Source organism: Manacus candei, unplaced genomic scaffold, assembly GCF_025592945.1.
Source record: "Manacus candei isolate 608988 ecotype Guabito, Panama unplaced genomic scaffold, ASM2559294v1 h1tg000017l, whole genome shotgun sequence".
Taxonomy (NCBI): Eukaryota; Metazoa; Chordata; class Aves; order Passeriformes; family Pipridae; genus Manacus; species Manacus candei.
The window spans coordinates 12,837,406-12,862,767 of record NW_026138065.1 but is presented as its reverse complement, the minus strand read 5'-3'; the positions used below and the strand labels follow the sequence as shown (position 1 = coordinate 12,862,767).

The window sequence follows — 25,362 nt, the reverse complement described above, 5'->3', positions numbered from 1 at the left end:
GGTTCTATTTTCAACTCAAAATTTTTGAATTAGTAACAGATGTGCTGATTCTTTTGACTGAAACAGTGGGCAAATTTTTCTCTTATTTTGAATAAATTTTTTAAACTTTTACTGATTATTGAACTCTTAAGTCCTAATTTTTTTTACCAGCCCTCACTGTAAACAGTATCTTACATCACTGAAATCTCACTGCAGTCAATGGGCAATTATCCTGATATTATAAGTGCGATGAGGTTTAGCAGAACATATTTAGAGTGACTTTAAATGCAGCTTATGGAGCTAGACCCCAATAAGGGGTAACATCCCTGTATTGCATATCCCAACCTGTTTAGGTATGTTTTGCCTATTTTTTGCCTCAGTTTCACTAAAGTGAGTTTAGAACTTGGTGACTCTGAAAACAGTGTCTTTCATCCCTATTAAGTGAGAAAATTGTGTTAAAGAAAACAGGAGAAACTTGGAGAAGGAGGAAACCCTTACACCAAAATTGCAAAACAGGTAGCCTGAAAAACCCACTTACACCAAAATTGCAAAGTAGGTAACCTGAAAAATAACTGGCATACGTATGTTATTGGTAATGCTGGTCCATTGGCTTTCATTCATTCATGGCTAGGCTTTGCAAACAAAGATTTGGGAAGGACTCTACCCACATTGACATAAAACATATAGAAAACACTTGCACAGCAGAAATCCTAGAAAATTTTATAGCTCTTGTACATGGTGGATTTGGGGGTCCTGGTAGATCTGAAGCAGGAAGGCAGACTTATGAATAGGACAAAAGAATGGCTTTAGAGGTGAAAAAAATGATGGAGAATCAAATTCCAATTTAAGGAATATAATTTTTGAGGTTTAAGTTGCAACCTTGAGGTTGAATTAGAGGTGAAGCTATTTTGCATTTTTCACACTTGAGTGAGAGTCCTCCACCTTTTTGCTCCTGAGCTATCTTCATTACTGTAATTTATTTGTTTCTCCTTGCTTATATAATGACATACATGTACACCTGATAACACAGATGCTGGCATGATCTTTCATTCTCCTTAAGCCTTTGAATTTTTTTGCTAATACAAATGCATGATATCTTACTTGGATCTTAGATCATCTAACAATGAGAACTGATAAATTATAGAGACTGGAATACTTTTCTACAGTGATTTTTAAAAAGATTTGAAGCCCAAATAAGTCTTGACATTCTGGTGCACAAAAGGAAACAAACACCAAGTTGGAAATGTAAAAAGGCAGAAACCAATCATTTTTGTAGGTAGAAGTCCTGCTTCTATCATAAAAGGATATGAAAAATATTCACTAATACATAATTAAAAGAAGCCTGAATTTTCTTTTTCTAGGAATATTGAAAATATTCAAGTTATTTTAAGGATCCAGTGTGAAACAGATGAAAGAAATACAGAAGCGAATTGAGTTTTGCTGTTGTGAAAATACCTCTGGCTCACACTTAAGAATATTTCACATGAACGTTTTAAGTTATCTTGAGAAATTATACACCTCAAGTTTCAGACTTTAGAGAAGTGAGGTGAAACAAAATTAATTTGTCAAATAATAGAAATCTTTAGTCAAAAATGCTTTCCCATTGGTGGAAAACTCAACTTTAGTCTTCTTTGTGCTTTAAGACCCCTGGGCTGACTTGCTGTATTTGTCTAAATAGGATTTAATTAAGTGCAAAATGTCTGTCTTTTGATGACTGTGAAGTGATTATTTTTTACCTTGGGGCAGGAGGAAAGATGTCACTTGGATGTCAGGAAGCTTTTGAAGTTTTCAAGCTGGACCATGCTGACACTATAACCATTGAGGACAACAAACAGCTTCTGAAACAGAGGTGAGTGTCACAGCAAAATACAGCTGGAGGAAGACATCTGGCAGTTCATTATCAGTCTAGGTAAGAACATAATTTTACACCAGACATCCCAGACTTCTACTGAGGACTTGGTACAGAAACTTTGCCTTTTCTTACTTAGGACATTTCATATTCAGAAGGCACTATGTGGTAAGAGAATAGAAGTCTGGATAGAACATGAAAGTGGCATGAAGAATCTTAGTGCATATTGCCACTGGTTTTATTCATCCTCATAACCATGTTAAAGCAACGTGGCAATGGCATTCATGATCTAGAATTATTTAGAGGAAGTAAAATCCACGTGACTGAATCAATTACTGCAATTTCCATTGTCAAAAATGTTTTACTGGCTTTGACACCGAGTTGGATAGTAAGCTAGGAGATGTTTAACATATGCATCTGTCTGTTGTTCCTAACTTTTTTGCCAAGTGATTTTAACTTCTCTCTGCCAGTTTTGCACTCACAAACAGAAATAATACTTTCCTCTTCCACATTTGTTGTTAATGCTGGCAAAACACTTCAAAATGTGGTGAAGATGGTGAGAATGGAAAAAACATTGAAAACATGTTTTTATACAGCAGATTTTAAACATCTCGCAAATTAAACCACAACCCTTGTCCATGTTGATTGGATAACAGCACTGTTTCTGTGTCAGTTTTTCAAGTGTTAACTCCCCTTGTACTGCAAAAGAAATACATGGGTTTGAGATTGCAGATGCCAAAAGCAGGTCTCTCAATCTGTCCTTTTAATTAGCAATTCCCCTAATAGTTGCTTGGGATTTTTTTTTTCTTTTTTTTTTCTTTTTTTTTGCCCTGGAGTTTTCTCCTCCAGCTTTCTCCTGCTTTCTTCTGCTTTCTTTAACACAATTTAAACTCTTCATAGGCATGAAAGACATTATTTTCAGGGTTACTAAGTTTAATATTCATTTACTTCAGTGAAATTGAGGCAAGAAGTGATCTCCACATCTATATGATTTATTCAAGCTCTTGCTGTTTATCACTTTTCTGAATTGATTAACTTTCTACCTGGATCCATAACTCAGACACAGGAACACAAATTGATGAGGTATTAGATGTATGTAAGAATTTATCCCTGTAAACTGGATGTTTAGTAATGCATTTCTTCTGATCCATATATCAGATGATGCCACATCACTGCATCATCACTGCATAAATGAGTAATTTCTGACGTTGCTGTTTGTTGAGCAGAACACTTCATGGTCACAGCATGATAATGAGAGCAACACAGTTCTGAGCCATGCCCTGCATTTCCTCTAGTTAATCACAATTCTTCCATATTTTTTTCTGTTTGCTATTACTATGAAGCAAACCAGTATTTCCTTCTGGTTTCAGAACATATAATAGAGATGGGCAGAATCCACAAAGTTTGATGACAGATTTGCCTTCCCTAAAGGACAAAGGGATTCAAACTAATGCCTTGGGTAACCCTTCTCTAATAGGCATCAGCTGATTGCTGAAATCAGTGCTAATGTGAATGTTGATACCCTGTTGCCATTTGCAGTCATTTTTAGCAAAAATGCTTATAGCTCCAAGTTTACCAAGTTCATTAGAATGGATTTACATCAAGTCCAGTCTATAATTTGGAATGCAGCCTCTGAACTACCAGTTACACAAAAGTTCTGTTACCCAGCCAGTGTTCAAATTGCACAGGAAGAAGAGTGTGGACACCACATGTTTAAAAGTTACCATAACTTCCCTTTATATGTAGGCCTCTCATGTTAATAATTTTGTTTATAGTTGCATAACCACTTCTGTCATACCACAAACAGTATTTGGCTCACAAATTACTTATTTTTAGCTGTCTTATTTTTCCTTTGGGTATTTGGGGGAGATTTTCTTGGCTTGCTAATTATCCTGGAGGATAGGAAGGAACCTTTAAAGGTCATCTAGTCCAAGCCTTCTGCAATGAGCAGGGATATGTTCAACTAGATCAGGTTGCTCAGACCCCTTTAGTGTTTCCAGGGATGAAGGATCCAGCACCACTCTGGACAACCTGTTCCAGTGTTTTACCACCCTCATTGTAAAAAGTTTCTTCCTTATATCTACTCTAAATCTACACTCTTTTAGTTTAAAACCATTGCCCCTTGTCCTATCCCAACAGATCCTGCTAAAACATTCTTATGATCCCCATTTAAATATTGAAAGGCTGCAATAAGGTCACTCTGGAGCCTTCTCTTCTCCAGGCTGAACAACCTCAACTGTCTCAGACTGTCTTCAGAAGGGAGGTGTTCCAGCCCTCAGATCATTTTTGTGGCCCTCCTCTGGACCCACTCTAATAGATCCATGTCTTTCCTGTGCTCCAGAACTGGATGCAGTACTTTTGAGGAATACATTTAGTGCCAGTAGCTCAGTGTGCTGCTTCAGTGGGAGCTACAGATTGAGCTCTGGGTGGCAAGAGCCCAAGGCAAGAGGCTATGAACTGGCACTGTGCCCTTTGCACAACAAAGGGCACAGCTAGCCAGGTGAACAGACACTTAGAGGCATAGTAGGAGCCAGTGACATAGGTGGAAGAGCTGAGACTTTCACACACTTACGCTGTCCAGGGTTTCCTTTGTTCCGGGTCCTTCCTTGGAGGCATCAGCTCAAGCTGTTATTCTGTTGTTGCATCATGATTAAATTGTTTTAAGGATCCAGACATATGAGAGGCTCTGCGATGGGAAACCTAGAGTTGAACCAGTAAGGAACCTTGTCTGACTGTGTGAGTGTGGTGAGTGTAGGGAGTCAAGCAGGGCACCTGTGGAGCCACATGCTTTGAAGGGGCTTTGGTCTAGTTCAGGTGATGTGAGTGTGACTGTGTCCTGGTTTCTGCCAAGGACAGGGTTAATTTTTTGCAGTAGCTGTCAGAGGGTGGATTGTGGAGCCATGTGGGCATTGCCAAGACCCTAATGTTATTCTATACCATCTTACATCATGGCCAGGGGTGTGGGGGAAAGGGACTCTCTCTCGCTTCTGAGAAGGGCATTCCTTTTCTGGTGGAGCAAGTGTGGCGAAGAGAGTGGTGGGGTAATGCTGGTCTGGAGCAGAGAGAGTGGTTTTGATGATATGGCTGAGGTTGGGTTGAACTCCACACTCTCTCTTTTGTACACTTTTTGTATTAATATGGTTGCTCTTACTATCTCATTGCTGTTTCCAGTAAATTGTTCTTGTCTCAACCCATGATCTTTGCCTTCTGTGCTTCCAGCTGGAGGGGGAGGGGAAGTGAGTGGCGTTGTGGTTTCGTTAAGCCACTAAATTTGAGAACACAATTCTTAAACCACAACAGACTGCCAGAGTGGCTCCTGGATAGTCAGACAGGAAAATTTCCTTAACAAGTACTCCAAGTGGGATTTCACAAGACTACAGTAAAGGAGAGAAATCACCTCCCTCAACCTACTGGCCTCCCTTCTTTTGATGCAGCCCCAGATACAGTTCACTGCCTGGGCTACAAGAACACGTTGCCAGGTCATGTCCAGCTTTTCATCCACCAGTACCCCCAAGTCCTTCTTCTCAGGGATGCTCTCAATCTCTCCGTCCCTCAGCCTGTATTGATATCAGAGTTTGTCCCAACCCAGGTGCAGGACCCTGCACTTGGACTTGTAGACCTCATGAGTTTCACATGGGCCCACTTTTTGAGCTTATTCATCCTGTCCCTCAGGTACGTCAGCTGCACCTCTCAGCTTGGTGGCTTATCCAAATGTACTGAGGGTGCACTCAATCCCAGTGTCTCTGTCATCAGTGAAGATTTTAAACAGTACCAGTCTCAGCAATGGACCCCCGAGGGGCACAACTTGTCACCAATCTCCATCTGGACAATGAGCCGTTAGCCATTACCCTCTGGATGCAACCATCCAACCAATTCTTCATCCTCTGAACAGTCAACCCGTCAAATCCTTATATCTCCCATTTAAAGAGGATATGGTAGACTGTGTCAAAGGCCTTACAGAAGTCAAGATAGACAACATCCACAGCCCTTCTTTTCTCCAGAAATGTAGTTATTCCATCATAGAAGGCTACTAGGTTGGTGTGGCAGGACTTGCCCTTGCTGAAGCCATGCTGGCTGTCTTGAATCACCTCCATGTTCTCCATGTGCCTTAGTATCGCTTCTAGGGGGATTTCTTCCATGATTTTCCCAGGCACAGAGATGAACCTGACGGTTCATAATTCCTGTAGGTCCCATAGACCTGTGTACAGTTTCCTCAGGTGGTCATGAACCTGATCTTCTCTTACAGTGGTAGGGATTTTGCTCCTCTAGTCCGTCTTACAGTCCCTCCACTCAAGCATTGTGAGAAGAGAAATTGCCAATGAAGACTGAAGCAAAAAGGTCATCAAGTACATCAGCCTTCTCCTCATCCATTGTTACCAGTTTGCCAGTCTTGTTCATCAGGGAGGGGTATACTTTGAGCTTCCTTTTCTGGCTGACATACCTGTAGAAGTCCTTCTTATTATTCTTCCCATCCATTGCCAAGTTCAGCTCCAGCTGCACCTTGGCTTTCCTGACACCATCCCTCAACAACCAGGCAGCACCACTATACTCTTCCTAGGTTACTCCTTGTTTCCATTGCCTATGCATTTCCTTCTTGCCCTTTAGATTGATCAGCAGGTCTCAACTGAGCCGTGCTGGTCCCTTGCCTTCCTTGCCTGATTTCTTGCTCCTGGGGATTGAGAAGTTTTGCACTTCATGGAAACCATTCTAAAAGATCTACCAGCTCTGTTCAACTCCTTTGTCCCTGAAGGCAGTTTCTCAGGGGATGCTATTAACCAACTCCTTGAAGAGCTGGAATTTTGCTTTCCTAAAATTTAGGAGCCTAACTTTACTCTTTGCCTGACCCATATCTCTCCAGGACTATGAACTCCACCAGTGCATGATCACTTCAGCTCAGGCTGCCTCCAGTCTTGAGATCCCCAATTAGTGCACCTACACTTGTGACCAATAGATCTAATATTGCATCCCCCCATCACCTTGCTTAAGAAGTTATCCTCAGTGCATTCCAGGAATCTCTTGGATTGCCTACAGCTTGCCATGCTACTTTTTCAGCAGATGTTGGCATGTTTGAAGTGCTTCAGCAGGAAAAGAGCCTGTGAATGTGATGCCTCCTGTAGCCAGAGCAAGAAAGCTTTGTCAATAGGCTTTCCTTGATCAGGAGGCCTGTAGTAGACACTGACCACAAGGTTCCCTTTGTTGCCTTGGTCTCTGATTCTTACCCATCAGCTATCAGCCTGCACGTGTCTGTTCTTCAGAGACAGCTCTTCACACTCAATCCTCCTCTGGATGTAGAGAGCAACCTCTCCACCCCTCCTCCTCTCTTGTTCCTTCTGACAACCTGTAGCCATTAATCGCCACACTCCAGTCATGGGATTTGTCCCACCAAGTTTCAGTAATAGCAACTAGATCACAGCTTTCTAGCAGTACAGTGGCTTCCAGCTTCTGTTTGCTGCCCACACTGCATGCATTGGTGCAAAGGCACCTCAGCTGGACTGTTGACCATGTCACCTTCTTAGAGGGGCACTTCTTAATTCCTCTGAGGTATTTCACTGGTGTTTCCCTGTTGGTTCCTATTACCTCAGGAGTCCCAGGTACATCTCAGTAAGACATCGAGTACGCATTATATCATTGTTAATTGAATGGTGAACTGTCAGTGAGCCTAATTGGAAGTTTCACTGTGAAGGTCACAACTGTTGCTTGGGCTGTGAAATTATTCATATAGATGTGACTATATATGGTCATACATATACAATATACATGTATTTTTTCTGTAACTCCCCTTGGTTAAATCAAATACTGAAAACATTTGTTTTGTTAAAAATATATATATATATGTATAAGAAAAATTCTGGTTTTGAATAGCTTTTCACCTGCTGCTTCAGAGCTCTTCACAGAGGCAGTAGCTTAGTACTGTAGCTCAGTACTGTCTCTGGATTTAAAAGGTGGGAAGTCTGATATGGTTAAGGATAATTTCTTTATGAAGCTCATTACTGCTCAAGTGAAAGAAAATAGTTTCAAGCTATCCAATTAGGACAGTTGCCTATGAGGAGTACCTTCATAAGATAAAAAAGGTGACCTTCTACAGCTTACTTTACAGTTAATACAAAACAATTATTTTTTATTTTTCTTCTGTACATTAATAACTTCTTCCTTGCTTAAAAAAAAAAACAAACCAAAACTAAACAGAAAAAACCACCAAAAACCCATGTGTTTATGCCCAGACAGAATCAGATTTCTGCAATTTGGACTTCCTATACTTGACTTCCAGAGAATTTAATAACATCCTATTTCTCAACATAACCATGTTCACTTAGGATTGTTTCTCTGAGGAGGAGAAAGATACATCTCATTTTCTGGTGAAATATACTATCAAAAAATCTTCCCAGATGAGCCATTCCAATGTAATATTGCATATTGCACAAAGCTTTTAAGCCCCATCTTAGTCAGTATTTCCAGTAGTAAAGTTCTACTGAACTTACAGATGTGATGTAAATCTAGTTTCCATTTTGTTTTCTCCACCATTTTCCATTTTCTTCTTCCTTACTGTCTGTGTTTCAACTGGTTAGCAACTAACTTGTTTTTTTCAATACCTATGGGCAAGTTTCATGGAAAGGATGAGTTTCACTTAGGTCACTTGTTGTTGTAATTTCTAATAATTAAAAACAAGTGAATGTTCATTTAATTCACTAAATGTCTCCACTGTCTTATTAGACAGCCTCTGAGTTTGTCTTGGTTTACATTATGAGTTAGAGATTTGTTTTTCAAGAAGTTTATTTTTAAATTACTGGCACTTGCATTCAAAGAGTGAAATCTTTGCCAAAAATGCTTGTTCCACTGAAATCAGTGGCTAAATTCACTTTAGGGTTTCATCATGGAGTATTAATCTTGTAGGTAATAGAAGCCATGATTTGTCAACTTCAGCCTTTCTGTTGAGTGGTCTCCATGTAAGATACACAGGAAGTTTTTTCAGCTTGCAATATATAATTGTTCACTCATCAATATTCATAGCAATATCAGCTTAATGTTAGATAATACCACCTTTTTTTTAATTAGAAGAGTATCGAAATAGCTTTTTACCTTTCAATATTAGAGCCAAATCTTATGTCTTTACCTGGTTTATTTTGTTAGACTGACTCATAGTCACAGATGGAATCCATTGGACTGTCATACATTAATGCCAAATTTCAGTTTATGTTATTGTGCTAGTTTATAAACTATGGTGATTGAGAAACATATGCACGATCCATTCAACTATTGGCAGTAACCTATGAATAGGGACTGGATAGATAGATGGCTTCAACTTGTCCGGATAAATCTCTTTGTGAACATGAATCAGAGTTAATAGTCAACATGAGATTTGCCTCAAAAATTATTAAGTTATTGAGGAACTTGCTATTTGGTTCATGGGACCTGAGGGAAAGAAAGAGGAGGTACTTTGGGGTTTCTTCCCTTTGATATTTGCACACTCTTCAATGTCTGCTTGTGGCTCTAAGTCAACACCAGTAGAATAAGCTTATATAAAGTCTCACAGATGCTTCAAAGGCTTCTGCCTTCTTTATGTAAGAAAGAGTAAGTGTTGAGGAACCCTCCAGCTCCAGCCATTTAGTCTTGTTGAATTCAGCTTCGAAAGTGTATGTTTGTGAGCAGATACCTATGAAGGTATCCGAAATTCTAACTCGTTCCAGTTTTACAGGGAAATTGACTAGTTGAGAAGGGGCAGTTTTTCAAACCCCAACTCTCCAAGGTGGGGGGGGGGAGGTTATTTACTCTATTTTGCCATTATTTGAGTTAGACAGAAGTACAATTTGTGGATTTCTTCAGTTACTTTGTCTAGAGCAAGACTCTTACAGATCACCTGAAGTCTTGATTAATAATTGAGTTTTGCCTCCACATTCTGCAAGGTTCCACTTGTACACATACAAGTAACAACTGAGAGTTTCATGTTAATCTTGATGTCCTACAACAAATGTCACAGTGCAGCAAATCGTCATTCTAAATTTTAAACTATTACTGTTTAGACTATTACAATTGATGTTTTCTTGAAATAGCCTCAGTTCTCTCAGTGCCTCCTTGGACTTTACCATTGTACACTGAAGTAACTGTCATTATTTTTACAGCACAATATGTTTGGCATTTGAAAACCTGATATGTCCTAAACCTGATTTTTCCTGAACACTTTTATATAGTACCAAATTAAATAAGTATAAGAGAATAATTATGACAGCAACTACTGTGAAACATCAGAAAACGGACAGAAGAAAAGCACAAAAGGAGTAGGCATCAAGTGCTAGCAGACTGTAAGAAATGTAGAGAATATAAATTTTTAAGGCTCGGTAGATAGCTGTTTTTTAAGAATACATTTAGATATGACACATTTCCTAAGAAGCAAGACATACGGTGAGCTGTTGCAAGCTAAAAAAGAAACTTCTGATCATCAGAATATTTTACATACCATGTGAAGGTTTGATTATTTGAATATAATGAGGAAGTGGTCAGTGAACTCATTTAGAAACATACCTGGAGGGAATTTCCCACTTATTTCCAGTTTTGATTTGAGGTCAAGCTATTTGCATTCTAGAAAAAGAGAGTTTCCAAAGACTGATTCATTCATTCGTTTCCATCCTTCTCAGCCTGCTTCTTGCTTGCTATTTGCATATCTTCATGTGTGTTGCTATTTCAGCAGTAGCTGAATATCAACTGAAAGTCTGCATTCACTTAGTGGCTATCTGTAGGAGAACAGCATCATTTAGTTTTCTCACATTTTCTATTTCAGAGGTTTCTTAGTGACTAGGATGTGTATTTCCACACAGCACAGTGTTCATCAGCAATATGCTAATTACAGGCTGAAATTTGAAATTTCCTAGTGAGCAGTTCTAATACTTTCATTTTGTTTTAATTTGCTTGGGTTATTTTTTAGTTTTACTTTTATATCACTGTTTGTTAAAACATTGCAAGTAAGGTAACATATTAAGAATAATACTGTGGTGTAGTAAGAGTATTTAAGAGAATCCAGTCATTAGAGTTGAGATACCATAGTTTTTAAAACTTAAAAAGTCAAATACATTGGTTTTGTCTGTCTAGTAAACTTATCTGTTGCATGGTTTCTTTCAGAAAGGTTTCTCTTGGATCAGATAATCTTTCTAATGGAAAATTGTTTCCAATTACTTCTACTTACCAATCAAAAATTAGTACTGAGTAATTCAGTATTTTATTGTGATCGACTAGTTTCACTAGTTGTTCTTTAGAATAATTCCGTATCATTATCCTTGCATTGACAGGTTTGCTGAAGTTAAATGCCTTGGAGAAAAGCTAAATGAAGTGAGAAGTAAAATAAGTGAGTATATTTTAACCTCATTTTACCTTTTAGTTTATGAAATCACAGCATTCAAAAGATATGGGAAGAGATTCTATTTTCTAAAAGAAAATAGTCAATGCATTGCTAAGATTTCTGGTAAATTGTAAGCTGATGATGGCAGTAATAATTTTATGTACAAGTTTTGATTATTTCAAATACCATAATGTGAAAAAGAGCTCCCTTCTTTATTTGACAGGATGTCTGAAATTTATCAGAAGGAGAAATTAAGGTATTAGCATGAGGTTTTTTAATTTCAAATTGCCATCACAAAACCTCTCTCGATGATTTTTGAGCAGTCTTGGGATTCCAGAGATGTCCCAGCACACTGGAAGCAAATGTTGTCTTGATTTTCAAGAAGGGCAAAAAGGAGGACCCTGGAAACTACAGGCCTGTCAGTCTCACTTCAGTGCCTGGAAAAAAGTAATGGAGAAGATTATTCTGGGAAGGATTGAAAAACACCTGCAAGACAATGCTAGGTTGATTGATCACAGCCAGCACGGCTTCCTGAGAGGAAAATCCTGCTTATCAGACCTGATTTCCTTTCATGACAAGGTAACCCACCTAGCTGATCAAGGGAAGCCAGGAGATGTAATCTTTTTGGATTTCAGTAAAGCTTTCAATACTGTCTCTCACAGGATCCTTCTGGACAAAATTCCCAACCCGCAGCTGGATAAACCCACTATGTGGTGGGTGAGAAATTGGCTCGTGGGTCGAGCACAGAGGGTAATAGTGAATGGGGGAACATCAGGCTGGAGACCTGTCCCTAGTGGGGTTCCATAGGGCTCCATCTTAGGCCCTGTGCTCCTCAACATCTTCATAATTGGCTTGGACAAAGGACTGGAAGGGCATTAAGAAGGTTTGCAGATGATACAAAATTGGGAGGAGCTGTTGACTCCCTTGAAGGCAGGGAGGCCCTGCAGAGAGACCTCGACAAATCAGACGACTGAGCAATCACCAACCGTACAAAGTTCCACAAGGGAAAGTGCTGGATTTAGCAACTGGGGTGGGGGAACCCCGGATGCATGTACAGACTGGGGAATGAGATGCTGGAAAGCAGTGCCACGAAAACTGGGAGTCCCAGTGGATGGCAAGCTGAATATGAGTCAGCAGTGCCCTGGCAGCCAGGAAGGCCAACCATGTCCGGGGAGGCATGAGGAAAAGCATTGCCAGGTGGTTGAGGGAGCGGATTGTCCCGCTCTGCTCTGCACTGAGGTGGCCTCACATTGAATATTGTGTGCAGCTTTGGACACCACAATATAAGAAAGATATTCAGCTCTTAGAGAGCGTCCATAGAAGGGCAACAAAGATGGTGAAGGACCTTGACAGGAAGCCATATGAGGAGTGGCTGAGATCACTTGGTCTGTTCAGCCTGGACAAGAGGAGACTGAGGGGAGACCTCATTGTGATCTTCAACATCCTCACAGGGGGAAGTAAAGGGACGGGCACTGTTCTCTTCTCTGTGGTGACCAGTGTCAGAACCTGAGGGAATGGCCTGAAGTTGTGTCAGGGGAGGTTTAGTTTGGATATTAGAAAAAGGTTCTTCACTCAGAGGGTGGTTGGGCACTGGAACAGGCTCCCCAGGGAAGTGGTCACAGCACCAAGCCTGACAGGGTTCAAGAAGCTCTCAGGCACATGATGTGACTCCTGGGGATGGTTCTGTGCAGGGCCAGTAGTTGGACTCAATGATCCTGATGGGTCCCTTCCAACTCAGCATATTCTGTGATTCTGTGACATTTGGCATCCAGTTTCAGATTGTTCAATACCAAAAATCACCCATGGATACATTCAACCCCAAGCTAGAGCTTATTTGATTCTTCTAGCAGCCGTTGATATGTTCCTAGTTGATTTCTGAGTTCTGTTGATTCTAAGCCTGGAGTTTGTTTTCTTAAAACTGGCTATCCAGGCTTTCTGTCAGATGTTAAACAGTTTTTTAATCTATCCCTGAAGTTCTTGGAGATCAGGTCCTTGTCCTCCCATATACACACATTCAGGTGAACTGTGTCTCTTCAAGCTTCCAAATACAGGCTATGGGGGACCAGATTTAAAGGTACTCTGGCATCCAGGGCAAGTGGTATAGACCCTGCACTCAGTTTCTGTCTCCTTCCTCTTTGGGTGGCACCTGCACAGACATGGAAAAGGAAGTCATTATCTTCACTTCATGTCTTACAACAGCAGTTGACTTCTGGGAAAGAACAAAAATCTCACAGCACAGCTGACAAGTGCTCTGTAGTTACACCATATCCATGATTATACTCTCTGTGGTCATGAAGATAACTACTGCCAGATTCCCCTCCCAATCACCTTCGGGTACACCACAAGTCCCTCAGTGACCTTATGCAGTATATTTAAAGTTATGCCAGATATGTGGAAAGCCTCAGCCATGTTGGCATGTGTTTTCAAACCACAGCACAAATGATGTTTGGAAGGGATCGAGAAGCAGAGACATCAGGTGCTGAGCCCTGCTGCAGCAGTGTTCTGAACAATAGGTTACTTTTGTAAGACATGATACTTGAATTCACCTGTCTTCTCTCAGTTTATTAATTTGTCTCCGTCAGACTGGCCAGAACATAAATGTCAGTACAGAATCTGTGCATGGGTATCCACAGATTGACCCATGCAAATAGAATTTCAGTATCTATCTTGCAACTATTGGTCTCTGCAGTGGCCATGTAAGCTCATTTAACTCCTGGTTAAACCTACTGAAAAGGATTCTTTTTTCTCTGCTGCCATCTTGAAGTCCACATTATCCTGTATTCCTTCTCTCTCCTAGATTTGCTCATCTGTGTTAAGCCCAACAGATTTCTTGACCTAAATGAGATAGAGCCAAAGCCAGCCCTGAGTGTCAGACTTCTTTCTCTTGCTCAAGTTGAAATCCATTTTGAAGCAGGAATAGTGCCAGCAATAAGCAGCCACACATAAGCACATCTTTCTCAGTATTTGCAACTGTGCTGGTTAAAGGCAGGAGCCTAGCAGCAACTCTTAAATGCACCTTTCATCTGATGCAAATGTCTTAGGGGAGAACAAATGTTTGAAGGGTGTGAGAGACAGTGCAAGAAGCAGCAGGGCACGTGCCAGTCCTGAACCTACCGCTTGTATTGTCGTGCTGGGACAAGACTTATGTGGTCTGCAAGTCCCTTGAGATTTGTAGAAATCTACTGTGGCAGCTCTCAGTAACAATGTAACAATGCAATGTAGATGTAGCCTCTCTAGACTGTTTCCATGGATTGCAGCAAAATCTAAAAGAAATCTTTGGTTTGGACTGAATCGCTGTGGGTTTTTCCTCAGTGAGTTAGGCAAAATTCTGATAGCTGTAGTGCAGTAGAGTATGAGTTTTTCCTGTAATTAAAAACATCTGTTTTAAAACTTGCTTTTGGTTAAGTTCTTCAGTGTTAGAAGCGGAACAGTGGAGACACAAGCAATACAAAAATCTAAGTGCATATTCATATGTATATGTAACATAAAACCCCAAACTGATCCCTTGAACAAAACAAGCAGCCATGTAACAAATTACTGGTATTGCACTGAACTTGACTATACTTACATGCCTCATATAGGTATTTGTAATAAGTTGTAGACCCCCTGAATGTTGAAAAGTTGGTTTAAGAATCAAGCTAGAAATGACCTCAAAGTTCTAAGAAAAATTGCACAAAACACATTTTGGTTTTGTTGAAAATTAATTTCATTATGCTCTTTTTTTTTTAATTTTGGTAGTGAAATGGAGAAACAATCTTTTCATTTAGTTCATGCTGTAATCCTACTGTATAAGCAAGAAATTCCATCCATGTTGTATCCATTTATAGCTCTCCATATTCTGATCTATGCAGATGTACACTACTTTGTGTATGGTTTTTAAACATTGATATCTGAGGCTTGAGAATGATCATAATTTACAGTCTTTTCTTTAATTCTTTCTATGTAACATTATGCAGCATGTGAAAATTTGCACTCTGGCTAATACAAAGACTACATTTTATTCATCTGTCCTTTTGTCCTGTCCTGCTTTGTTTTGAACATAGTTGTTAATATATCTGCCTATAAGCACTTCCTAACAATTATTAAATTTTTGCATCCGGTAGGACAATTTCTGGCTTATTTTTCTCAGTCAATGCAGTTACACTACTTTATATAGTTTAGCAGCCTGAAACAATTATTCAGTTAAGTCTGCTTCATCATAGCTTACATATTCAGAAGACCATTAAAGATGCTAAGTTTACTAGCCTGCCAAGTCTTTACTGAAAATGTGGTAGGAGAAATAAGAGTCATCTGCAGCCTGCAACTGGATCTTTAATTTACTTTTATTATTGTTTCAGTTTCCTTAAGCATTCCTATCTGCCTTGTTGTGCTCAATCAAGAACAGATCCCATCAATATCAGTTTCCGTTATTTCTAAGCTACTTTTAATAGTATAAAACTATGCACCACAGAGGCCATAGAGCACATTTCATGCAGTCTGATTATATTTTGAGATACTGATAGCAGCAGTTGGCTGTAACTTTTATGTCATAAATAGCCCTTCATTCTGACTTCGGAAATATTAGTGTTTTGCAGTGAAAAGTACACAGAATACTCCAACCCCTTCTCAATTACACTAGCATTTCAAAAACATCAGGAAGTTAGGGCTGTAAAAAGAAATTTGCAGTAAGATTTTCATGGTAGGCTTTTGCTGATGTTGCTGCTTGCATAAAAAGATTAAGGAGATCAATGTCTAGGTGTAAGGTGGATTTCAAGTGGAGAGTGACTATAATATCAGAAATGAGACATTGTGGCTAGCATGCCTTTTGCTACCCGACCACATAGTCCTGGATTCTGTCTCCTTTTATGTTTAATAGCACTACAGAGAATACAGAGATTTTTAAATTATTTTTATGGAAAATAATAGATATGTCTTAGATTTGTTATTATGCTTACTTTTCACAATGACCTCCTAGAAGTAAGGGAGTGGATTTCATTGTAGGATGAAAAGTTTCTTTACTGATCAATGAAAACAAAAGAAGAAAAAGAAGGAAGTGTTTCTTAGTCAGGGTCATTGTAGTGACCCTGTTTGCTGCATTATCACACTAACTTCTGTGTAAGCCAAAAGAAAGGAACAGAGAGTTTTGGTGAAAGCATTGAGGGACAATTATTTTTGCAAGTCAATATATTGCATAAATACACCATAAAAAGACAAAGAAATTGTATGGAGTTTGAACATGTAGACATGTCTGGATTTGTTTGAGTGAACTATTCAGAATTGTTTATGTATGACTGGAGAACGTACCCAAAGACTAGTTTTTAAAAGACAAATAAAGAAAACCAACATGAATGAAACTGGAAAAAAAAAACCTGAGAGACCAGGAAATAATGAGAACTCTATAACCAATGTAGAAGAAGTGGAAAGTGGGCCAGCACTGACACAAAGTACATTTTTGCCTTTCTCCAACATTAAGAACTTTAAAAGTGTGTATTTCACTGGCTAAAGAACAAAAAAGAATAGGTTTCTTTTCTTGGGAAAAAAATGCTGTGCCACTGCATGTGTTTTTGTATTGTATCGTTTTCAGAGAATTATGGTTTCTAACAAGAACTATAGATCCTTTTGGTATTACTGAAAGAGACTTAGTGAAGGAAATTTGATGCTGAAGCCAAGGATTTTATTTCAGAATAGTGAAGGTATAGAATTTCTCCTTGCAAAAACTTGAGTGATTGTGCCTAGCCCATTGTGATGGGTCAACCTCAGCTGGCTATCCAGCTGCTCTCTCATATCCTTTCCTCAACAGAACAGGAGAAAAAAGTAAGAAAAAAAAACTTGTGGGTTGAGATAAAGATGAGATCACTTACCAACTACCATCACAGGTGAAACAGACTCAAGTTGGAGAAAGTTAGTTTAATTTATTGCCAATTTGAATGGAGCCAGATGGTGAGAATCATCAAGATTGAAATCAAAACTTCTCCCCTTATCAGGGTTAGCAGGAGGGTTTTTTCCTAGGGTGCTGTTATCAACAGATGGTTTTACTGGAAACATTCTATGTGAAAAGACTCTGACAGTAAGGACTAGTCTTCATCTGAACAAACGACAAAGCATTAGGTAACCAAAAAAAAGGCCTAACTACTACTGCATTGATCACAGAGTGAGTTGGTGGAATTAAAACTACTATTTTCAGTGTAAATTAAACTGATATATTAATTCTGAATTTTGCCACTAAAAAACTTGCCTGTATACAAGAATGTGCTATGTGTTAGGTGCATTTAAGAGTAGTAAAAATTTCCAAGTTCATTCCTATAATTGTCTGACTATTTTGGGGTATTTTTAACACTATTAGGTTTAGTTATTTCCTAAAGGAAAAAAGCATACTAAATGGTATTTAATGCCCAAAGGGAAGCAGTTGTTTGTAGTCTGTCCAGAAATCAGCTAATATTATGATTGAAGCTGGGAGAGGAAGGGCAAACTCAAGTGGGAGTAATAACTGTGTGAGGAAACAGGCACTTTTGGAATGAAAAAGGGTAGGTGGGTGGATTATGTGCACATGATGTTGGTGGTGCATCTATACCCACAGGAATGCTGAGCTGTTGCACTGCTCTGCCTCATTTCAGGCTTTGAGTTTAGTGCCCAAGACCATAGAATACCAAAGCCAATTATGATCTTCAGTGACAGCATATCTGAGAATTGCAAAGCACGGTTATTGAAGACTCTTCATTTAATTTTCTTGCAAATTATTCAAATAATTTTCATATATATCCCAGTTAATGGGGTGCTGCACTGAAATGGTGAGGACTGGAGAAGAGCAAGGACAAGACATTGCAGTGCTAAGGATAATATTAATTCTGGTTCACTGTCTTGTATGTCACATTGTTGTCTCTGTGAATGCACAGTAGGTGTTAAACCTGATCCAAACCTAATTAATATCAACCCAGAATTTTAATCACCTTTTTCTCTATAGGCAAGATGCTATGTATATATACATAAAAATTAATTTTGTTATGGTCACCCTACCTCCCCATGGAGATAGCCAAGTAGACCTACATTTAAACTCCAAGCTAAGAGTATTTCTTGCAAAGGTTTTCTTTATACCTGCACAACTTTATGAAGGGAACTGATAGCAGCATTTTTGCACAGATAAGAAAAGAAATAAGACAAAGTTAGGTTTTTTAGGCAGAAGTAGTCTAAGAGCACTCTGTTGGCTATGTTGTATATCTGCATTGTTTTAGCTTCACATGCAGGCAATAAATTACTTTGAAAAAGGAGAATCAGTTAGTTAAGAACTAGAATCCCGAGGCTGATCTTAGGAATGTTATGCATATTTTAAGCCATGATTATATGGGCTGAAAGAACTGAGGGAAGTCATGAATGAGCAAATAGCATTTTAAAAAGTTTTGCTGAAGAAGTGTCTGTATTTTGGAAGGATGGCATTTCTCTGTTGAAGAAAAATTCCATGCTTTACATGGAATCTAAATGAAATTAAAATCCTCAAAATTATTTGCGATATGAAAAGAAAATCCATCAAAATCAATGCATTGCTTTCTTAAAGATCATTAATATTGGTAGTATTATCTATTGCTTTATATTAATATATAGTTCTGAGTCAGACATTAGCTTCAGAGAGAGAGAGAGACATTGTTTCAACCATGAATAAAGTAAGGCTATAATAAGAGAGAAATTACTATGCTTTGAAATGCATTCCATTCTATACTGTAATATTCTGAGATACTTATTCTTTTATGGAAATAAACATTGCAACTTCATAGCTGCTGATCTAATTCACTGTTCTAGTTTAATTCCAGAACGTATCAAGTACTTAGGCAGACTCATATCTGATCTATACGCTCAGTGAATTTTACTGGAACTGACTAGTGTAGGAGAAAAATGGCAAGATCGGGTTTAAAAAGGGATTGAGAAACTTCAAGAAGAGAAGTTACGTGCCATAGAAAAATATGGTTCAAATGAGATGCAAACAACTCATAAATAAATGAATTCAGTATGCAGATATAATGAGCAGATAACTCAATAATGTCATTCCACAGCATTTCATTCTTCAGGTAGCTTTTATGAATTGCTATTCTCAGCAATGGAATCCATGGAATTTGAAATCTTGAAATCCTCACCAAAGAGAGACTCTAGCTGAGGTCAGTTTGAGTTCTACTTGTGTACAGATTGAAAAGAAAATTCTGAAAATATTTCCATATTTGTCTTTATTGTTGTTTTAGTTGATAAAGGGCAACAAGCATTAGACAAAGAATCATAGACTCATTGAATATTTTTGGTAGGAAGAGACCTTAAAGATCATCTTGTTCCAACCCCCCTGCCAAAAGCAGGGACACCTTTCACTAGAACAGGTTGCTCAAAACCTGGCTAGCCTGGCCTTAAACACTTTCTGGGATGAAACATCCACACCTTCTCTGGGCAACCTGTTCCAGTGTCTTAACATCCTCACAGTAAAGAATTTCTTCATAGTATCTATTCTAAACCTACTCTCCTTCAGTTTGAAGCCATTCCCCCTTGTACTGTCACTACATGCTCTTTGTCCCTCTCTGTCTTTCTTGTAGGCTCCCTTCTGGCACTGGAAGGACACAATTAGGACACCCCTAAGCTGTCTCTTTTCCAGCCTGAACAATCCCAATTCTCTAAGCCTTTCCTCATCGGATAGGTGCTCGATCCTTCTAATCATGTTGGTGTTCCTCCTCTGGACTAATTCCAAAAGGTCAATGTCCTTCCTGTGTAGGGACCCCAGAGCTGGATGTACTGCTCCAGATAGGGTCTCACAAGAGCAGAGTAGAGGGGCAGAATCACCTCCTTTGACCTGCTGGCCACACTGCTTTTGATGCAGCCCGGGACACGATCGGCTTTTTGGCCTGCAAGTGCACATTGCCGGCTCATGTCCAGCCTCTCATCCACCAGCACTCCTAGGTCCCTCTCAGCAGTGCTGCTCTTGATCTGTTCATCCCCCAGCCTGTACTGATACCAGGAGTTGCCCTGACCCTGGTGCAGCAGCTTGCACTTGGTCCTGCTAAACCTATAACCTATAGTAGTAATTATTTTAAACAGACAAATACTATCACTTATAGTGTGAAATATATTGCAATACTGTCCACCTTTGAGGTCTCCAAATCTGCCTCCTTGACTCCATTCCCAATTTCACCTTTCTTTATATCAGTAAGGCTGCTCAGCTTCCTTTTGATTTTGGGAGTAATTCATGGTTGTGCACTCAGCCAGTCACTTTAGGATTGTCCTGTATTTCAAATGTGGTTACCTTTACATGTTTTCTCATTCATGGTCTTCAGGAATGATATAAGAGGTATGATGTGGACTTTCAAGGGATTTTTCTTATTTAATAAACAAGTGTTTCACCCTATGGAAGTGTTGTATACCGCCCTTAAATACTACACTGAACTTTGTGTCATGAGAGACATAAAAACTGCAAGAACAGCAAGTTTGCTATTTATCTTGTTCTTTGATCAGAGGTTGGTTCTTGTTTGGTTTGGTTTGGGGTTTTTTTTATGTGGAAAGATCCCTGAGAACTGAACCTTAATGCATCCATCAATGTTTGGCATCAAAAAAAACTGAAGGTCCCAGAATTTTTTTCACAGACAGAAACCTGAGTAACGTGGTGAATCTAACATGCTCAGGGTGTGCTGAGGATGTGCAACTGGGCAGCTGGTGCAGCTCAAGCTGTGCAATTCATCAGGCACATTCTGTAGATGTCAGACGTACTGTGTGAGCCTTCTACAGAGCCTGCTCAGTGTCAGTCTGCATGCTTGCTGCATGTACCAAGATTTCTGTGTCCAGGAGCCCTGGCTGGACTGTTCAGTACCCAAGAAGTTCCAGACGAACAGCCAGATCAGGAATCTAGAACAGGCTGAAACCATAGTTTAGTATGAGAAGTAGGAGATTTGACAAGAACACATCAGTGTAGACTGGAAGCTCTCTGAGAAAGAAAAGGTTTCCTTCCTGCTGCTTCATCACTTCTGTTTTGCACTGGGATATATGGAAAAATAAAGCCTCAATGCAATTAGCCTCCACTGATTTCCTGTCTCCTGGGAGTCTGCCTATATGTTGCATCTGTCCTCTGTCACTTAACAGAGTCAGTCTTGGTCTCCGAACACAAGTTGGATCAGAAAATGGAACAGAATTAGTATTTCTTCCATACTTCATCTCGGGTGTGTAACTATGTTGTTTACTTCTGAGGGATGTCATTTATGACTAATATAACAAAGCACATTAGCTCTGCAAAACCTGCAGCCATCTGTCAGAAAAACAGAAGAGAAAACAGGCTATTGGGACAAACAGTCCCCCAGATGTAATTTCCCAGCTGGGATGTTATTCAGTGTGGCCCAGTGCCTAGAAGCTTCAGTCTGTTTCTGATCTCCAGGTCAGTTTCAAAGCAGTTTTGTAATAAATGGAATGTTTATGTGTCCACCAAAAATAGCAGTAGCTGTTAAAGCTGAAGCCATTCAGCATGGCTGACACAGTCTTCGGATTCTTTCTCCTTAATTTCTTGGCCCAATTGTTTTGCAACCTAATACTGAAAAAACATTGTTCCTATGTGTGTTTGTTTTGGATAAATGTCTAATCACCATGCCATTATGACTGCAGTTTTGGAATCTATTTTTTAAATATTACATTTTGATTTTTGGAAGCACGGAATTGAAAATACAGAAAAACAGCTGAGTTTCTGCAGATTTTATTTTCTTAGCCACTCTGTCACCATCTGCAGTTTGTCCATTGTAGAAATGTGATTTACTTTGCTTTGCAGGATGCTACATCTTATATTTCTGTTTGGTTATAACTCGTTCCATTTTCACTTATTTCCTTCCTTCCATGATGAAATGTAGCTTACTTTCAACTTGATTCTGTTAAGATTCTTTTTCTACTGCTTCAGGCATGATTTCTATGGCCCAGTTTAGCCAGGGATCTGTAGAGCACAATATAAAAATGCTATGCTCTCTCACAGCATCTTTTGGAAAACTTCTCTCAAGGTACTGTAATGCAGAATAGATGTCATGAATTTTACACAGGCCTGGCAGATAGCTACAACATGGTAGCTGGTGGCTACCCTCTTGGGGCAAACTCAATGCTGTGATGCAAGCTTCCACAACCTATTTTCTTATCCTAGGAGCAGCCAGTTGTCTCATAATATAAAGCAGAGTGATGGGAATATATTTTTCTTTCTTGTTAGCAGTTCAGTGGAAAGTTCATGTTAATGACTTTTTTGTTTCTTCACAGTGTTCATAGTGAGTCAGAGTAATCAATTAACTGCCTTGTTTGTAATTACCAGATCATATTTTTGATACTCAAGAGAATTTTTCTTAGAATTTCAGATTTCCATGTAAACAAGGCTCACATTGTCTTGGAGTAGTGCAGTTATATTTGCTGAGTGTAATTCTTAACACCGTATGATTAGGCAATGTATAATAAAATAATATTTTTAGCTGAATGAGAGTCCCCAGAAAACTGGTAGTAAGATGTGCAAATAAGGAGGAAGGACTAAACTGTAAAGCATTACTTTGTCTTTCTGAAATTAAGAGAGAGAGAGTTCATCTACTGTACTTACTGTATGCAGTGTAAACTGTAAACGTCTAGGTCTAGTGTTTGTCTCACTTCAGAGGCAGAACTAGATTGATGGAGCTGTGACAGAGCTTTCTGTTCTGCCACTGCTTCAGTGTGGATCATGCTAGGGCAATTGTCAGAGAAGACAGAAAGAAAGACGTCATTGCCCTGTCACCACCAGCTGCTGTAGGGTTTGTCTTACCTGATCTTTTAGAGATCAGACTGACAAGAGAACTAGGCAGCTCTAGCAGCTTTCTGACAGCCTTTTTGCTTTTTCTGCTCCTCCTTATAAGAAGAGAATACCATCTTTGGTAATATAACATAGTCTTTGCAGCAGCACTTAGGAAAGTCATTTCAGAAGGTACAAGTCTTTTGGCTTCAGGGGGCAATGCATATGTTAATGCCAATGCTAAATATTGTCCATTGTTTCAGAGTAGCTTGCATATGTTTGTTTTTACTTTCAAACAATAGGCAATGCCCCAGGGTGACAGTGCATAGGCTGAATGGGTCCTTAGAATGAGAAAACACAATTTGTCAAATGACTTATTCAGAAAATACCAAACTGAATGAATTCATTTGAACAGCTCTATTATGCTCCCCTGGTGTGCTATTCTTTAAACAGAAGAACCTTATTAGTGTAACAGTCACTGCAGGCCTAAGATGTTAATGTTTTCTTTGGATCTGTATTGGAATCTACATATGTAGGAAACGTTTTCATTTTCTAATTATTACAAATGATGTTCTGTTCTTTAGAAACCGAAGTATTTTCAGGGGAAAAAGTTATGCTCAGGAAGACACCATGTAAACGCTTTTTACTTAAGGTTTTCACTAGAATAACTAAAACAAATTGACCAAGCTCATTGGATTTAATCAAGCTATGAACTGTTATGACTATAAACTTTGAAAAATGCTGCTCAGTAACAGATTTTCTGCCTGTAAGCTGTCTTTAGACTGAAAACATGTAGTCATGCTGGATTGCTACACTGCATTTTGCTCTTTTATTAGGGAGTCTGTTCTTAAGTCAATCTGTTAAATTTGCTCTTTTAAAGAAAAGATACTAGATGATAGTTCATGCTGTACTGGGGGGCTGGTGTTTAAATCCTAGTCTTTAGTACAAAAGGTTTTTCTTGATCATAGAATCATAGAATATGCTGAGTAGGAAGGAACCCATCAGGATCATTGAGTCCAACTCCTGGTCTGCACAGGACATCCCAAGAGTAACACCATGTGCCTGAGAGCTTCTTGAACTCTGTCAGACTTGGTGCTGTGACCACTTCCCTGGGGAGCCTGTTCCAGTGCCCAACCACCCTCTGAGTGAAGAACCTTTTTCTAATATCCAAACTAAACCTCCCCTGACACAACTTCAGGCCATTCCTTCAGGTTCTGACACTGGTCACCACAGAGAAGAGATCAGTGCCCGTCCCTTTACTTCCCCCTGTGAGGATGTTGAAGATCACAATGAGGTCTCCCCTCAGTCTCCTCTTGTCCAGGCTGAACAGACCAAGTGATCTCAGCCACTCCTCATACGGCTTCCTGTCAAGGTCCTTCACCATCTTTGTTGCCCTCCTATGGATGCTCTCTAAGAGCTGAATATCTTTCTTACATTATGATGTCCACAACTGCACACAATATTCAAGGTGAGGCTGCCCCAGTGCAGAGCAGAGTGGGACAATCCCCTCCCTCGACCGTCTGGTGATACTTTGCCTGATGCCCCCCAGGACACAGTTGGCCCTCCTGGCTGCCAGGGCACTGCTGACTCATGTTCAACTTGCCATAGATCAAGACCCCCCAGGTCCCTTTCCACAGTGCTGCTCTCCAACCTATCATTTCCTAGTCTATACATGCAACCAGGATTGCCCCATCCCAGGTGCATAATCCAGCTCTTGTCCTTGTTAAACTTCATAAAGTGGTTGTCCGTCTCTCTAATTTGTCAAGGTCTCCTGCAGGACCTTGCTTCCCTCAAGGGAGTTGGCAGCTCCTCCCAATTTAGTGTCATCAGGAAATTTAGTATTCCTTTGGGTCCTGCATTTAAGTCATGTGTGTCTTTACTACTGGATAGCCAGAGATTTTAAGAGTGAAAAATTAAACCTTCAAACTCTAGAGAAGTAGACCTCAGCTTATTCAGAGTAGTACTGTTAAAGAGTGATACCCCTTCAAGAGCACAGAAATACAAATTTGTTTTTCATAGCATCTTGTGGTTCATTTACACATCTGGACAGTGTTCATGCAGACTTGCAGTATAGGCATACCAACCTACATCTACTGAAATACAATAGCCGGTTTTTTCTAATCAAACTAATTCCTAAATCATGTAGGACTAGTGATGTCACCACAGATGGATGTTGCAGAAGGAGTGCAATCAACAGAGAATAGCTGTATTAGGAAGATTTTCTCATGGACTTTTGTTAAGACTGAGGGATGACGTCTGTTCAGAGCTGATAATATCATTGTGCCACTTATGTAGAATCAGGTTACATTTTAAATTGCTGAACAATTCAAGAAGCAGACTTAGGCTTATGCACAACACTAAATATATGCTGTATCTTTACAGGAACCTATTTCCTATTTTACTGAGATGTTAATATGTGTCTAACATATTTTACCAAGTAATTTCTCAAAGGTTTGGTACATACGTTACAAGTAAATGAGCATTAAAAATGTA

The 25,362-nt window shown here is 39.4% G+C and overlaps 1 protein-coding gene across 10 annotated transcripts in view; it reads left to right on the top strand.

Moving 5' to 3' along the window:
• The window catches only part of KIF6 (kinesin family member 6), a 163,267-nt gene that overhangs the window by 89,848 nt on the left and 48,057 nt on the right, over positions 1–25,362 (top strand). For 7 of the 10 annotated variants that reach the window (XR_007903786.1, XR_007903787.1, XM_051782878.1 and 4 more), the window contains 2 exons: positions 1,726–1,828; positions 11,107–11,162. Coding sequence is in view for 5 of the 10 variants with exons in the window: in XM_051782878.1 (XP_051638838.1) it covers positions 1,726–1,828; positions 11,107–11,162 (159 nt within the window). In the remaining 5 variants the exon portion in view is untranslated. Of the gene's footprint in view, positions 1–1,725; positions 1,829–11,106; positions 11,163–11,479; positions 11,736–25,362 lie in introns of all 10 variants that reach the window. The other 3 variants (XR_007903788.1, XR_007903790.1, XR_007903789.1) reach the window with 1 other exon arrangement.